This window comes from Pseudophryne corroboree, chromosome 2, assembly GCF_028390025.1.
Source record: "Pseudophryne corroboree isolate aPseCor3 chromosome 2, aPseCor3.hap2, whole genome shotgun sequence".
NCBI classification, from domain to species: Eukaryota; Metazoa; Chordata; class Amphibia; order Anura; family Myobatrachidae; genus Pseudophryne; species Pseudophryne corroboree.
The window spans coordinates 541880952-541899170 of NC_086445.1; the positions used below are offsets into that span (position 1 = coordinate 541880952).

The following is an 18219-nucleotide window of genomic DNA, read 5'->3' on the forward strand; positions in this document are numbered from 1 at the left end:
GCACATAAACGTGCTTTACCTGCACTCCTATCAGATACTGATGATGATATACAGGATGATCGGAATGATGTGGACCCCATAAGTGGTGACTCCACACCTGCACAGGGTATTGAACCTCTCATTTTGGCTATAAGGGATGTGCTAAAGCTCCCCCTGGAGGACGCTACAAATCAGCAGTTATTTTTCCTCCCACAAGACAGTTTGACAGTCAATTTTCCTGATTCCAAGGAATTAGATGATTTGTTTAAATTAGCCTGGGAAAACTCCTGATAAAAAAATCAGGTGTCAAAATGATGTTTGCATACCTTCCCCTTTGCCACTGAAGGCAGAATGTTCTGGGAAAAATCTCCAGCTGTAGATGTCTCTGTCTCCCACCTTTCCAAAAAGTTGGTACTCCCTGCCCCAGGATCCTTTACGGTAAAGGACCGGGAGGATAGGAAAATTGAGGCCTCACTGAAATCTATCTACACTGCTGCGGGTGTATTGCAAAGACCAGTCATTGCAGGTTGCTGGATGACACTTGCACTTCATTCCTGGGCTACTCAAAATCAGGAGGGTCTCTCGGGGGGATATGACCCTGGTTACTACAGTTACTTTCCTCAAACACATTCAGGACACGGGTAGAGTACAAATAACTGCTTGTAAAAGCGCCTATAAATAGACTTAGTAATGAAAGAAATTCCCCTGATAAAACGCGCGCCCGTGAACACTAAGTGGGTGTCAGATAAAGAGCAATAAAACAGAAAACGGCTGCGCAATATACCAGGGAAAGAATGAGAGCCGACGTAAAAAATATAATTAATTTTTCTCTAACGTCCTAAGTGGATGCTGGGGACTCCGTAAGGACCATGGGGAATAGCGGCTCCGCAGGAGACTGGGCGCAAAAGTAAAAGCTTTAGGACTACCTGGTGTGCACTGGCTCCTCCCCCTATGACCCTCCTCCAAGCCTCAGTTAGATTTTTGTGCCCGAACGAGAAGGGTGCATACTAGGTGGCTCTCCTGAGCTGCTTAGAGTAAAAGTTTAAATTAGGTTTTTTATTTTCAGTGAGTCCTGCTGGCAACAGGCTCACTGCACCGAGGGACTAAGGGGAGAAGAAGCGAACTCACCTGCGTGCAGAGTGGATTGGGCTTCTTAGGCTACTGGACATTAGCTCCAGAGGGACGATCACAGGCCCAGCCATGGATGGGTCCCAGAGCCGCGCCGCCGGCCCCCTTACAGAGCCAGAAGACAGAAGAGGTCCGGAAAATCGGCGGCAGAAGACGTCCTGTCTTCAATAAGGTAGCGCACAGCACCGCAGCTGTGCGCCATTGCTCTCGGCACACTTCACACTCCGGTCACTGAGGGTGCAGGGCGCTGGGGGGGGGGGGCGCCCTGAGACGCAATAAAATCACCTTAGAGGGCTAAAAATACATCACATATAGCTCCTGGGCTATATGGATGCATTTAACCCCTGCCAGTTTTTCCTTAAAAAAAGGGGAGAAAGGCCGCCGAGAAGGGGGCGGAGCCTATCTCCTCAGCACACAAGCGCCATTTTCCCTCACAGCTCCGTTGGAGGGAAGCTCCCTGGCTCTCCCCTGCAGTCCTGCACTACAGAAACAGGGTAAAACAAGAGAGGGGGGGCACTAATTTGGCAGATTAATAAATACAGCAGCTATATAAGGGAAAAACACTTATATAAGGTTATCCCTGTATATATATATATATATATAGCGCTCTGGTGTGTGCTGGCAAACTCTCCCTCTGTCTCCCCAAAGGGCTAGTGGGGTCCTGTCCTCTATCAGAGCATTCCCTGTGTGTGTGCTGTGTGTCGGTACGTTGTGTCGACATGTATGAGGAGGAAAATGGTATGGAGGCGGAGCAATTGCCTGTAATAGTGATGTCACCCCCTAGGGAGTCGACACCTGACTGGATGGTCTTATGGAAGGAATTACGTGATAGCGTCAGCACTTTACAAAAGACTGTTGACGACATGAGACAGCCGGAAAAACAGTTAATACCTGTCCAGGCGTCTCAAACACCGTCAGGGGCTCTAAAGCGCCCGTTACCTCAGATGGTCGACACAGACCCAGACACGGACACTGACTCCAGTGTCGACGGTGAGGAAACAAACGTATTTTCCAGTAGGGCCACACGTTACATGATCACGGCAATGAAGGAGGTTTTGAACATTTCTGATACTACAAGTACCACAAAAAAGGGTATTATGTGGGGTGTGAAAAAACTACCCGTAGTTTTTCCTGAATCAGATGAATTAAATGAGGTGTGTGATGAAGCGTGGGTTTCCCCCGATAAAAAACTGCTAATTTCTAAAAAATTATTGGCATTATACCCTTTCCCGCCAGAGGTTAGGGCGCGTTGGGAAACACCCCCTAGGGTAGATAAGGCGCTCACACGCTTATCAAAACAAGTGGCGTTACCGTCTCCTGATACGGCCGCCCTCAAAGAGCCAGCTGATAGGAAGCTGGAAAATATCCTAAAAAGTATATACACACCATACTGGTGTTATACTGCGACCAGCAATCGCCTCAGCCTGGATGTGCAGTGCGGGGCTGGCTTGGTCGGATTCCCTGACTGAAAATATTGATACCCTGGACAGGGACAGTATATTATTGACTATAGAGCATTTAAAGGATGCATTTCTATATATGCGAGATGCACAGAGGGATATTTGCACTCTGGCATCAAGAGTAAGTGCGCTGTCCATTTCTGCCAGAAGAGGGTTATGGACGCGACAGTGGTCAGGTGATGCGGATTCCAAACGGCATATGGAAGTATTGCCGTATAAAGGGGAGGAGTTATATCGGACCTGGTGGCCACGGCAACGGCTGGGAAATCCACCTTTTTACCCCAGGTCACCTCTCAGCAGAAAAAGACACCGTCTTTTCAGGCTCAGTCCTTTCGTCCCCATAAGGGCAAGCGGGCAAAAGGCCACTCATATCTGCCCCGGGGCAGAGGAAGGGGAAAAAGACTGCAGCAGGCAGCCTCTTCCCAGGAACAGAAGCCCTCCCCCGCTTCTGCCAAGTCCTCAGCATGACGCTGGGGCCTTACAAGCGGACTCAGGTACGGTGGGGGGTCGTCTCAAGAATTTCAGCGCGCAGTGGGCTCACTCGCAAGTGGACCCCTGGATCCTGCAGGTAGTATCTCAGGGGTACAAATTGGAATTCGAGACGTCTCCCCCTCGCCGGTTCCTGAAGTCTGCTTTACCAACGTCTCCCTCCAACAGGGAGGCGGTATTGGAAGCCATTCACAAGCTGTATTCCCAGCAGGTGATAATCAAGGTACCCCTCCTACAACAGGGAAAGGGGTATTATTCCACGCTGTTTGTGGTACCGAAGCCGGACGGCTCGGTGAGACCTATTTTAAATCTGAAATCATTGAACACTTACATACAAAGGTTCAAATTCAAGATGGAGTCACTCAGAGCAGTGATAGCGAACCTGGAAGAAGGGGACTATATGGTGTCTCTGGACATCAAGGATGCTTACCTCCATGTCCCAATTTGCCCTTCTCACCAAGGGTACCTCAGGTTTGTGGTACAGAACTGTCACTATCAGTTTCAGACGCTGCCGTTTGGATTGTCCACGGCACCCCGGGTCTTTACCAAGGTAATGGCCGAAATGATGATTCTTCTTCGAAGAAAAGGCGTCTTAATTATCCCTTACTTGGACGATCTCCTGATAAGGGCAAGGTCCAGGGAACAGTTAGAGGTCGGAGTAGCACTATCTCAAGTAGTACTACGACAGCACGGGTGGATTCTAAATATTCCAAAATCGCAGCTGATTCCGACGACACATCTGCTGTTCCTAGGGATGATTCTGGACACAGTCCAGAAAAAGGTGTTTCTCCCGGAGGAGAAAGCCAGGGAGTTATCCGAGCTAGTCAGGAACCTCCTGAAACCAGGCCAAGTGTCAGTGCATCAATGCACAAGGGTCCTGGGAAAAATGGTGGCTTCTTACGAAGCGATTCCATTCGGCAGATTCCACGCAAGAACTTTTCAGTGGGATCTGCTGGACAAATGGTCCGGATCGCATCTTCAGATGCATCAGCGGATAACCCTGTCTCCAAGGACAAGGGTGTCTCTCCTGTGGTGGTTGCAGAGTGCTCATCTTCTAGAGGGCCGCAGATTCGGCATTCAGGACTGGGTCCTGGTGACCACGGATGCCAGCCTGAGAGGCTGGGGAGCAGTCACACAGGGAAGAAATTTCCAGGGCTTGTGGTCAAGCATGGAAACGTCATTTCACATAAATATCCTGGAACTAAGGGCCATTTACAATGCCCTAAGTCAAGCAAGGCCTCTGCTTCAGGGTCAGCCGGTGTTGATCCAGTCGGACAACATCACGGCAGTCGCCCACGTAAACAGACAGGGCGGCACAAGAAGCAGGAGGGCAATGGCAGAAGTTGCAAGGATTCTTCGCTGGGCGGAAAATCATGTGATAGCACTGTCAGCAGTGTTCATTCCGGGAGTGGACAACTGGGAAGCAGACTTCCTCAGCAGACACGACCTCCACCCGGGGGAGTGGGGACTTCACCCAGAAGTCTTCCACATGATTGTGAACCGTTGGGAAAAACCAAAGGTGGACATGTTGGCGTCCCGCCTCAACAAAAAACTAGACAGATATTGCGCCAGGTCAAGGGACCCTCAGGCAATAGCTGTGGACGCTCTGGTAACACCGTGGGTGTACCAGTCAGTGTATGTGTTCCCTCCTCTGCCTCTCATACCCAAGGTACTGAGAATCATAAGAAGGAGAGGAGTAAGGACTATACTCGTGGCTCCGGATTGGCCAAGAAGGACTTGGTACCCGGAACTTCAAGAGATGCTCACGGAGGACCCGTGGCCTCTACCTCTAAGAAGGGACCTGCTCCAGCAGGGACCCTGTCTGTTCCAAGACTTACCGCGGCTGCGTTTGACGGCATGGAGGTTGAACGCCGGATCCTGAAGGAAAAAGGCATTCCGGATGAAGTCATCCCTACCCTGATAAAAGCCAGGAAGGATGTAACCGTGCAACATTATCACCGTATTTGGCGTAAATATGTTGCGTGGTGTGAGGCCAGGAAGGCCCCTACAGAGGAATTTCAACTGGGTCGTTTCCTGCATTTCCTGCAAACAGGACTGTCTATGGGCCTAAAATTAGGGTCCATTAAGGTTCAAATTTCGGCCCTGTCGATTTTCTTCCAGAAAGAACTGGCTTCAGTTCCTGAAGTTCAGACGTTTGTCAAGGGGGTACTGCATATACAGCCTCCTTTTGTGCCTCCAGTGGCACCTTGGGATCTCAATGTAGTTTTGGGGTTCCTAAAATCACATTGGTGTGAACCACTCACCACTGTGGACTTAAAATATCTCACATGGAAAGTGGTAATGCTGTTAGCCCTGGCGTCAGCCAGGCGTGTCTCAGAATTGGCGGCTTTATCCTATAAAAGCCCTTACCTAATTTTTCATACGGACAGGGCAGAATTGAGGACTCGTCCTCAATTTCTCCCTAAGGTGGTTTCAGCGTTTCACTTGAACCAGCCTATTGTGGTACCTGCGGCTACTAGGGACTTGGAGGACTCCAAGTTGCTGGACGTAGTCAGGGCCCTGAAAATATATGTTTCCAGGACGGCTGGAGTCAGAAAATCTGACTCGCTGTTTATTCTGTATGCACCCAACAAGCTGGGTGCTCCTGCTTCTAAGCAGACAATTGCTCGTTGGATTTGTAGTACAATTCAGCTTGCACATTCTGTGGCAGGCCTGCCACAGCCAAAATCTGTAAAAGCCCATTCCACAAGGAAAGGGGCTCATCTTGGGCGGCTGCCCGAGGGGTCTCGGCTTTACAACTTTGCCGAGCAGCTACTTGGTCAGGGGCAAACACGTTTGCTAAATTCTACAAATTTGATACCCTGGCTGAGGAGGACCTGGAGTTCTCTCATTCGGTGCTGCAGAGTCATCCGCACTCTCCCGCCCGTTTGGGAGCTTTGGTATAATCCCCATGGTCCTTACGGAGTCCCCAGCATCCACTTAGGACGTTAGAGAAAATAAGAATTTACTTACCGATAATTCTATTTCTCATAGTCCGTAGTGGATGCTGGGCGCCCATCCCAAGTGCGGATTGTCTGCAATACTTGTACATAGTTATTGTTACAAAAATCGGGTTATTATTGTTGTGAGCCATCTTTTCAGAGGCTCCTCTGTTATCATGCTGTTAACTGGGTTCAGATCACAGGTTGTACGGTGTGATTGGTGTGGCTGGTATGAGTCTTACCCGGGATTCAAAATCCTTCCTTATTGTGTACGCTCGTCCGGGCACAGTATCCTAACTGAGGCTTGGAGGAGGGTCATAGGGGGAGGAGCCAGTGCACACCAGGTAGTCCTAAAGCTTTTACTTTTGTGCCCAGTCTCCTGCGGAGCCGCTATTCCCCATGGTCCTTACGGAGTCCCCAGCATCCACTACGGACTATGAGAAATAGAATTATCGGTAAGTAAATTCTTATTATTAACCATAAGCACTAGAATAAAAACAAACTATTAAAATAACAGTTAGATATGATAAGTAGTTGTATATATAACTGGTATTATAAGGTTAGGTACACCTTGAATGGTACTAATATAATGGATATCATAATATATTGAAGAAGCTGGTGTAGATTAGCTTAATAAATGTCCGCAGTCACTCACATGACTTATCAGTTGATTGTAGCACTTGTGGATGTCAAACGACAAAGCGGTCCCAGATAAAGCACAGAGTTCTCATCACAGTGCTAGAACGGTAAAATAAATACCTCTCCTATGGGCTGGTCTGAGACCGGGCGTCCCCGGTCGTTTAGTCCTGCGTTGCCCACTAGTGCTTATGCAGCAAGGAGATGACGGGAACCGCCGGGCTGGTGGAGCAGGTGAGAGCCGCGTGCTGGAATAAGCGGCTTTGCGGAGACTGAAGAAGCAATACACAGGTCCGGTGGATCACAGCAAGTTGCTTCAGGTGTTAGGTACCTGGATCAAGGTGTGTTAGGGAGGCGGAGTTCTAACGTGTTTCGTCACGTATCACGTGACTTTATCAAAGGTATATTCCTGCCTCTGAACTGAACAGTATTTAAAGCCAAAAGGCTATAGTGCACAGGTGTATATAATCAATGATTAAGCTGGGATAAGTTAAAACACTATTATATATTTAAAAAACGTCGGCTCACACACTAAAAGATGTCTCATGTATATAACAGAGACAATTTAATAATATTCACAGGAAATTATTATATAAAATATACTGAAGTCTATTAGATAAATACCGGCTCATTGTATTAAAATATAAATACAATATAGACAAACAACATGAAAATGCATATACAGACAGTTTAACGGATTAGACATCCAAAAGGGCTGCATCTGACAGAAATTAATTTGAATATAAGTGAGTAGAAATCATAAACAACGATATTACATTATACCCGAGTTAATATATAGATCTTTTGTTTTCACTCGGATGATCCTTTATAACTGTATATAAATGTTTTTGCATATACATAAGTAAACTAGGGAATAAAGTGTCGGATAATATAAAAGAAAAAGAAAAAATGAAAAAATACAAAAAGTAAAAAAAAAATTTTCATTAAATAATGGAAAAATAATTTAGATTAATATCGGACCAGGATCCGAACCTGGGTCACTGACTGTGTAGGGGCAGTCACCAAACCTCCTACCTCTGACTCCCTAAAAGAGATTTGCAATATTAATGCTAGGACCACTCCTATGGCTGTATCTGCACACAGAGCAATATGGTTGCATCAGTGGATTGCAGATGCTGACTCCAAATGCAATGTGGAATCTCTTTCCTTTATAGGTGAATGGCTCTTCAGAGGTGAATTGGACGCATGGATTTCCAAGGCTACTGCTGGAAAATCCACGTTTCTTCCCTCTGGGGCTCCCCCTGCTAGACGTACTTACCTGGGACTGTCTACCCGGTCCTTTCGGCCCACCAGATTTCATTCTAGGACCAGGGGTGCCTCCAACGCAGTTAGAGGCACCAGAGGCAAGCCTAAGAAACCAGCCGTTGCCGGCTCTCAGGAACAGAGCACCAGTTCAGCTTCCGCAAAAGCTACAGCATGACCGTGCCCGCTCACCCCGAGAGGATCTCGTGATGGGAGCTCTGTTACGTCGCTTCAGCCACATCTGGGAAGGTTCCTACCAGGATGTCTGGGTAAGAGACCTCATCTCTCAGGGTTACAAGCTGGAGTTCGACGGTGATCCTCCCCAATGATTTTTCAAATCAAGCTTACCAGCTTTGGAAAATATGCGTGTTACGCTGCTACTGGCCATCACAAAGTTGGTCCAGTCCCAGGTCATTGTTCCAGTGCCCATGCATCAACAGGGACAAGGTTACTACTCCAGCCTCTTCATAGTACCAAAACCAGATGGGTCTGTGAGACCCATTTTGATTCTAAAGTCCTTGAATCCTTACCTGAAGGTTTTCAAATTCAAGATGGAATCTTTAGAAGCGGTGATCGCAGGCCTGGAACCACAGGAATTCCTGGTATCCCTGGATATCAAGGGCGCCTACCTACATATCCCGATTTGGCCTTCCCATCAGGCCTATCTGAGGTTCGCCCTGCTGAACGATAACTGCCGGTTCTAGGAGTTACCCTTTGGCCTGTCTACTGCTCCGAGGGTGTTCATGAAGGTGATGGCGGAAATTATGTTTCAACTCAAAGTCCAGGGGGTCAGCGCTGTCCCTTACCTCGACGATCTCGTGATAACAGCTAATTCCAGGGAGCTTCCCCTGCTCCATATAGATCACACGACACAACTTCTGTCTCACCACGGGTGGATCCTAAATCTCTAGAATTCCCACTTGGACCCATCTCAGCGGCTACTGTTTCTGGGTATGCTACTGGACACTGTAGCACAACGAGTATTCCTCCCAGAGGACGAAGCAAGAACGCTCCAGGAAATGGTTTGCATGGTTCTCTGACCTGCTCGAATATCCATTCATCTCTGCTTAAAATTGTTGGGAAAGATGGTGGCCTCGTACGAGGCGTATACAGTATGGAAGATTCCATGCCGTACCCTTCCAATGGACATCCTGAACAAAAAGTCCGGTTCCCATCTCCAGATGCACCAGATGATTCAGATATCACCCCAGGCCAGGATTTCTCTGCTGTGGTGGCAACAATCTTACAATCTACTGGAAGGTCGTCACTTCAGGATTCAGGATTGGGTCCTCCTCACGACGGATGCGAGTCTAAGAGGATGGTGAGCTGTCACCCAGGGGGCACAGTTCCAGGGCAGGTGGTCTGCCCAAGAGACCCTACTGCGATCAACATCATGGAACTTCGGGCTATCTACTGTGCTCTGATTCAGGCCACCCCTCTGCTCCGGAATCTGGCAATCCAGGTTCAGTCGGACAGCGCCGCGGCCGTGGCGTACGTCAGTCGCCAAGGAGGGACAAAAAGCAGGGCCTGCATGCGAGGTGTCAAGGATACTCCTCTGGGCGGAAAAAAATGCAAGAGCACTGTCCGCAATCTTTATTCTGGGAGTGGACAAATGGGAAGCGGACTTCCTGAGTCGCCACGATCTCCACCCGGGGGAGTGGGGACTCCACCCTCGGGTGTTTCAACAGATCATCGACCGGTGGGGATGCCCACAGATTGACATGATGGCGTCTCGCCTCAACAAGAAGCTTCGCTGCTGTTGCGCACGGACCAGAGACTCTCAGGCGAGTGCGGTGGATGCCCTGACATCGCTTTGGCCTTACCAGCTGGTCTATCTATGTCCTCCGATTCCATTGATCCCAAAGGTGCTCAAGAGATCAGGCATCAAGGAGTGCAAGCAATCTTGATTGCCCCGGATTGGCCCTTAAGAGCGTGGTACGCGGCTCTCCTGGACATGTCCGTAGAGGACCCTTGGCCTCTGCCACTAAGAAGGGATCTTCTTCAGCAAGGACAATTTGTTTACCCAGACTTAGAGCGACTTCCTTTGACGGCATGGAGGTTGAGCAGAACATCCTAGCTCACAAAGGGCTTTCCAAAAAGGTCATTGTCACTATGGTGCAAGCCAGAAAACCTGTGACGTCAAAACTCTATCATCATATCTGGCGGAAAGATGTCTCCTGGTGCGAGGAACACACACATCCATCCGCTGACTTTCACTTGGGAAGATTCCTTCATTTCCTGCAAAACGGAGTGGATAAAGGCTTACGTCTGGGATCCATTTAGGTCCAGATTTCAGCTCTTTCTGTCTTTTTCCAGAAGAAGTTGGCTCTATTGCCAGAAATTCAGACCTACTTGCAAGGGGTGCTTCACATACAACCTCCGTTTGTGCCGCCTACGGCACCTTGGGATTTGGATGTGGTGTTACGTTTTCTGCAGTACTCCTGGTTTGAACCTCTGATGTCGGTGGAAGACCAGTACCTCACGTGGAAGACTGTGATGTTACTGGCCCTGGCTTCTGCTAGACGTGTCTCTGAATGGGGGGCCTTATCGTGTAAAAGTCCATACTTGGTCTTTTACGAGGACAGAGCGGAGCTCAGGACTAGACAGCAGTTCCTGCCGAAGGTGGTCTCCGCATTTCACTTGAATCAACCTATTGTGATTTCGTCCCGTTCTGGCACTTCTGCCCCTCTGGAGGCATTGGATGCTGTGCGAGCCTTGAAAATCTATATGTCAAGAGGACGGCTCGGATCAGAAAGACTGATTTCTTGTTCGCGTTCTATGATGCGCAGAAGAAGGGTTGTCCTGCTTCAAAGCAGTTCATTGCTCATTGGAATCGACTTACTTTCCAACAGGCCTATGTGTCGGCAGCCTTACCTGTTCCTGAGTCTCTAAAGGGCCCACTCTACAAGATCGGTAAGCTATTCCTGGGCGGCTGCCCATGGAGTCTCGGCCTTGCAACTATGCCGAGCCGCTACCTGGTCGGGGAAGAACACCTTTGTGAAGTTCTACAAATTTGATACCTTGGCCAAAGAGGATACCCAGTTTGGGCAGGCGGTGCTGCAGATGTCTCCGCATGTTCCCACCCGTTCTCGAAGCTTTGGGACATCCCCATCGTACTAATGTGTCCCCGGTATCTCTTATGGATGCTAGAGAAAATTAGGATTTTAATACCTACCGGTAAATCCTTTTCTCGTAGTCCATAAGGGATATTGGGCGCCCGCCTCTGTGCGGTGACTTTCTGCAGGTTCTCTGTTAGGTGTTACCTGTTCAGCTGTTGCTGTTATGTTGCCAGCCGTTGCTGGCCCGGTTATGTTATGGTGTGTTGGTGAGTAAATCTCACCACACTTATGTTCCTTCTCTCAAGTATGACATTTCTCCTTCGGGCACTGTTTTACCTATAACTGTCTATGCCCCTAGAGGGGAGGAGCCAGCACACCCAGTGGAAGACATTTAAAGTGCACTGGCTCCTTTGGACCCGTCTATACCCATTGTACTGTGTCCCCAATATCCCTTATGGACTACGAGAAAAGGATTTACCGGTAGGTATTAAAATCCTATTTATCCTTTGAAACCTGGACTGTGTTGGGGGAGTTTGGGAAATTATGATGTTAACTTTTCCCACACAAAATTTACAGTAGGATTTATTTATATTGTACTATTTACACAAGCATAAGAGAACAGACAGCAATATTCACCTTCATATGTCTGGAATTGGACTACCCATATTTGACTCTGTATTTCCCCGTATAATTTAATGTTTAAGAAAAATAAATAACTGATGGAAACACATTTATATAAATTAAAGCATTGATTTTTTTCAATGAAGTTAGATGAAGGATCTACAAAGGGATATTCACAAAAGAAACGGTAAAGGATCACTAAAACCCTATTACAATTAAAAATAGTAAAAAAATAAAATAAAATAAAAAGTGTGATTAAGCAATTAATGTAGTGTAAACATATCCATACCCATTTTATCTGGCACTAAGCTGGAAGATAAATATGCTTTTATGTCTACAAGGATGGTTTAATAAATAACCTCTCATTGTGTAAGTGTATTGATCCTGTACATACAGATGGAGACACGCTCATTGAGCGTGGCTGCATCGCAGGGGCGCCGCGGCATGCCACTGAGCGTACAGAGACGCTCCCATTCACTTTGAATGTGGCGTGCCTACGACGCATGCGAGTCCCATTCGTTCCCGGCGGTGCGCTTCGCTGGGCGCACTTAGTCGCAGACGGAGCCACGATTAGCATGGCTCCATCTGTATACATATAATCAATAACATGGCCTTGGTGCGTGTGATACAGAAGATGGACATTATAAAGGGTGCCAGGGTCAAAAGTTAGACATGAAAAATGTAACACAAAAGTTATTTAAAAAAAATCAAAATGTAATGTTTTTAAACATTTTTCTCCCAAATTTGTGAAATGCGTTCACTCTCCACGCTTCAGGCACGGTTACTAAAGGTAATAGTTTGCAACATGTATAGGAAATGCAGCAAAAGTTGTAAACACATGTCAACCTTTTAATCCTGTCGACCTACTGTCAACCTCCTCCCGCCTCGGTACAGATTCCTTTACAACATAGGGGTATATTCAATTCATGTTGGATCCTTTCTGACGGATAGGATCCAACATGTGAGTATTCAATGCCGCCGTCAAATCTGACAGGAGTTGTCCGTTCCTGACATACCAACCCGACTTTTTTTAAACCTAGGAATACATTGACACTATTTACACACTTTTCTCCCTGAAGCCCATGTGGGGAATCCCCGGCTAGTCACAGAGGTGGCCACACACAGTGCTATTTGTGCTAGGTGCGATTTGAGCCTGTTCAGTGTGTGCTATGAGATTTGGTCTAAGTGGGGTATGCTATTTAACCTACATCCGATTTTGAATACACTACAATGTACTATATGCAATGTAGTACAAAAAAGTCTGCCTGCACATGCTATTTTGCCTTGAGATATGGACTAGACGGGAGCGTCCATCGCAAGGGACAATACACACAGTATGATGTGAACTAGACGCAATGCTAGTTGAACTAAAAAGATCAAATAGCATGTGAGAATCGCACTGTGTGTGGGTACCATTAGTTCTCTTCAGCTGATGATGTCTGGGGTCAGGATCTGTAATAGTTTTTATCATATCATACAAAATAGAAAAATATACTCACAAGAGTGATCGTAAAAGTTATTTTATTAGTGTTCCCAAAGTCTGACTTGTTAGAGACAATTATTACACACAGAAACAAAACCAATTGGTGTAAACAGGATAAAATATAAATAAAAACTAAAATGTTGTAGGTATACAGTCTTAGTTTGTGTACATCTGATGCACACTACTGCCCCCTGCTGCTGCTGTTTTGCAACAACCGTTACATAATCACAGTATGAACAATGTGGATGTTCATGTTGTGCTTGGAACAAATACTGATCCGGCATTGTGCTTCCGTGTTACTTGCAATATAAGACAAGTAAATTTCATGTTATGAAAAGATATTAGAGCAGAATTTTGTAAGCATTTCATACCAGAACTGCTAGCTCAGTAGTTGCTGACTGTAAACCATACATCACTATCTCAGATTGGGGTCTATGGGGGTCATTCCGAGTTGATTGCTCGCTAACTAGTTTTAGCAGCCGTGCAAACGCTATGCCGCCGCCCACTGGGGAGTGTATTTTAGCTTAGCAGAAGTGCGAACGCTTGTGCAGCCGAGCTCTGCAAAAAAAGTATGTGCAGTTTCAGAGTAGCTCTGAACCTACTCAGCGCTTGCGATCACTTCAGCCTATCCGTATTTGCCGTTATAAACCCGCCCAACGAACGGCCAGCCACGCCTGCATTTTTTCATATACGTCTACGTTTTTGCAAACACTCCCCGAAAACGGTCAGTTGACACCCTAGAAACGCCCCCTTCCTGTCAATCTTTTCGACTGAAAACTTCGCTACAACCTGAGCACAACCACAAAGGCCTTTGTACCCGTACGACGCGCGTGCGCATTGTGGCCCATACACATGCGCAGAAATTACGATTTTTAGCCTGATCGCTGTGCTGTGGACAACGGCAGCTAGCGATCAACTCAGGATGACCCCCTATGTACTAAGCCTTGGAGAGCAATGAAGTGGATGGAGATAAAGTACCAACCAATCAGCTTCTAACTGTTATTTTTCAAACACAGCCTGTGACATGGCAGTTAGGAGCTGATAATGAAGATAAAGTACCAGCTAATCTCTACAAGACTTAATGCATAGACCCCTCAGCAATTTATGGGTTTATGGAGCTCAGGAAAAGTGGACCTATAAATCTAAAATGGGTCTGTGTGCCAAAGGAGGCATTGGGTTTATATAGCCAAAAGACCATTGTTTTCTTTCAGTTGTTAAAAATTATAGCGCATCCAAGATACAAAATAGCATATGTGGGCAGCACAGTCCTGTTTCTATACAGCCAACAAGAAGCACCTGGAAGGCTGACGTACAACAGGGAGGCTGGAATTGGAGACAGTATGGTAGCCTTTGAGGGGGTGCAGAACATGCAGGGACTATAGATCCTGGAGGGTGGTGGTGGTGCGGTGCCAGCAGTGCTGGGGTATACTCACTATTGACACTCTTGCTCCTTAAAGCAATGCACCCATGGGGAGCCCTCAATTAGGGTCTAGTTCATGCTTGTAAGGAAAAGCCAACAAAATTAAGATTTTTCATGCTACCGACTTGCTAATCATTGTAAGTCCACCGGATGTATCGCAAAGTCCTCATCAACTAAGTACACAACATCAAGGCAATAATGAGGAACATTGACTCCCCACCAAGTGATGCAGACTGCCCGTGGCAGTAGCGACGCTGGCACCATATTTCTCCCAAAAAACAGCCATGCCACACCCAATTACCTTCCCCAAGTCCCCTCCTATCAAAAAGAAAAAGAATAAGTATATGCGTATGTGTGTATGTATGTATACATATCTATCTATCTATCTATCTATATATATATATATATATATATATATATATATATATATATATATATATATATATATATATATATATATATATATATCGGACACAAACAATTTTATTCATAGAATGCTGATCTCCTAATTTATAAGCTGCTGCTCCCAAAAGGTAATCTGGAATATTACCGTAGAATACACGAGTGTCAGCATTCGGAGTCTTACCTCCAGTTCTGGTCCTTGCGGCCTTCCTATTAGCTGTCTGGTGTGGCTGCGGCGGATAGGAGCTGCGGCAGCGAGGTCATCCGGTGCGGCTGCCGGGCGTCTGGAGGCCGGGGTCCTTGGAAGCGGAGTATGGCAGCCAGAGGTGTCTGCTTCCAAGTGTCCTGTTGCTGGATTGCGGCGTCTGGGAGGCTGAGGCCATGGTTGTGTGCTAGTTCCACATGTGTCCTCTGTGCAGGGGGCCGCCATGTTGGAGACCAAGCCAAGCCAATAGGTATCCCAGTTCGCGTCCAGCCAATCCGGTGCTGTTTCCCTTTATAATAAGGGGTGGATGCTTAGCTATGGTGCAGTGCTTCATGTTACTTGCTGCTGTAAGGTGCTCAAGTTCTGTGCTCCCAGGTTAACCCCTGGTATCCTGGTTCTGTGGAGGCCACCCGGTGGTCAGTTCTGTTATTGCAGTCCTTTGCTTCCAGTCCACCTGCCCTTGTTGTTTAACTGCTGGGTCCTCTATCTGGTAGAGGGTCTCCATTTGCTGTCAGGGCTCCTCTCTTCAACATCGTTCTTCAAGTCCTCTCGTCATTCAGTGTTCTTCAGCATTGTTTACAAATCACAAGTCATCTCTTCATTCGGTGTATTTCAGCATCGTTTGCAAATCACAAGTCACTTCTCCATTCAGTATTCTTCAGCACTGTCTACAAGTCACGAACATTTTGTTCTTCAGAACTCACTCGGACTTATCTCCTAGTTGTGATGTATTATTGAAGTCACATTAAAACTGAATTAATCTTTCTTCAGTGTATCGTTCTCAGTCATTGCCCTCATTGCTTACCCCCTCTTCATCGTCGGGCCAACTCTTCAATCCATGAGTAAGAACTATATTCAGCCACCTCGTTTCCTTCCTTTGCCAAAAGCAGCTCCCTCAGTCAGTCCGTCACATCCTCATCTCAAGCCGAGCGTGACAACAAGTAGATAAAAAATATATAGCTCAGAGGACGCAGAGATAAATTATATACATTTTTAAAACTTCAAAAAGATGAAAGTACATTTAAAACAATTATACCAAACAGTCATCGCACTGAAATTCTCACACTGCAAGGCATCGCAAAGGTATATTGCATAGTCTACCAGTCGTTCAGTTGCATGAACATCACAACCGGGATACCGGCGGTGGGCGCAGCGTGTCACCACGCGGGCTCATTGTGCTAACCACGCTTTGGGCCCAGTGGCGACCTTTGGTCGCCACAGGGATATATTCCTCCTCAGGTGGTTGCATGGACCACCCCCGAAGTGGGGAGTTCAGCCGGCAAATTGAATGCCTTCCGTCTGGTGCTTGTGAGACATGTCACAGAAGTAGTCCAGTAATTTCTGCTTATAGAATAGTAATATTTTTTTCCTAGCTTTTCTTAGAAATGAATTAATGCTTTCTATGTAGGCATGTGTCACACATTTATGTCTGTTCTGGCAGCATTGGAGAGAACATTGCTGAAAACGTTACAGAAGCTGGATGATTATCTGAACTCGCCACTTCCAGATGAAATTGATGAGAATAGTATGGAGGACATTACAGTTTCCAACCGTAAATTCTTAGATGGTGAGGATATGACTTTAGCAGACTGCAACCTATTGCCGAAGCTTCATATTGTCAAGGTAAAATAAAGAAGTGTTGGAAAATCATTGCTTTGGTGGACTGAGGCGGTCTATGTTACTATACACGCCATGCTTACTTATTTCTTGCTTGTTTTACTGTTGTGCAGGTGGTTACCAAAAAATACAAAAATTTTGACATCCCAAAATCGATGACCGGGATCTGGAGATATCTGAGCAATGCATACTGCAGAGATGAATTCACCAACACTTGTCCAGGAGATCGGGAGATAGAAATAGCATATGCAGATGTAGCCAAAAGGCTCACCAAGTAAACCTTGGCACTGAAAACCAGACGAGGCCTTAATTTTCAACAGATCTTTTCTGCAGAACCTTGTGGGACAAAACCTCAATTTATTTTTGTTTTTAATATGTGTTTTGTTCCTTCCTAAACCTGAACACAGAGCAAAATGAGGCCTATAGTAGTCCCATAAAATATTTTCTTTTAGAATTCTTATTTACGTCCCATATAAAAATGATGTGTATTTGTATGTGATATATTTATTGGGATACATAAAAAAATGGCTGCCAAGTATAGTGTTAGAATGCTGAAAATTTTGACACCCTTGCCAAGAAAATGTCTTTTTTTACTTAAAAAGTAAACTAATATCTTGGGTAGGTTTATACATTTATTTATTTCTATTTTTTTTAATTATTTGCCGTCCATTTAATGAGATGCTGTGCCATACTTACATCCAAATAGTGACATAGTGACTTACCATTGTCTGATCATGTGAGGTGTAATAATTGCTACAACTTGTTAATACATTATACAGATCTATAAATCTCTTTATCCTGCATTTACTCTTATATGCCTTAGTAAAGGAAGTGTTGAGTGTTAAATTGCTTATTATGTATCATACGGTCAATGATAGAAATCACAACTTAAGTATATCAAATTATGGAATACATGCTATTTACTGGGTATCCGGCTGTTAAGATACCGACAGCGGCATCCCAGCCACCAGTATGCTGGCAGCGGAGTGAGCGCTAGAAAGCCCCTTGCGGGCTCGCTGCGCTCCCTTTGTGGACACCCACAGAGGGAGAAAAGCCTGTGGCACCAGTATTCCAGCGGTGACATTTAACCACCTGTCGGAATGGGGTCCAGGGCTATTCCCACTCGTGGGTGTCCATTACACCCATAGAGTGGGAATAGAACCTGTGGTGAGCACAGCGAGCCTGCAAGGGGCTTCGTTACGCTCGCCCCCCTGGCGACTGGGATCCCGGTGTCTCTTTGCTGACCGCCGGGATCCCGACTGGTGATTCTGGAACCATTCCTCTTCAGCTGACCTTTTGTCAAGGTTTTTTGTTTTCCTTTGTAGGTTTGCAGCTATTAGCTGGCTGTACGCATAGCCATTAGAAATCTGTGACATGTTGCGTAGAGATTCTAACAATGCACTACGTGGCCAGTAGTATGTGACCACTCAGACCTTATACCCTTATGTGCTTGCTAAGCATCTTATTACAAAGCACTTTGCAATATATGTGGAGTATTACGTTGGGAATTCGCAT

The 18219-nt window shown here is 46.3% G+C and overlaps 1 protein-coding gene across 1 annotated transcript in view; it reads left to right on the plus strand.

Moving 5' to 3' along the window:
- The window catches only part of CLIC4 (chloride intracellular channel 4), a 156172-nt gene extending 138622 nt beyond the window's left edge, over positions 1-17550 (plus strand). Inside the window, exons 5-6 of the mRNA XM_063954288.1 lie at positions 16529-16710; positions 16818-17550. Coding sequence (XP_063810358.1) covers positions 16529-16710; positions 16818-16982 — 347 coding nt within the window. The 3' untranslated portion in view covers positions 16983-17550. The remainder of the gene's footprint in view (positions 1-16528; positions 16711-16817) is intronic.
- Positions 17551-18219: the final 669 nt, after the last annotated feature.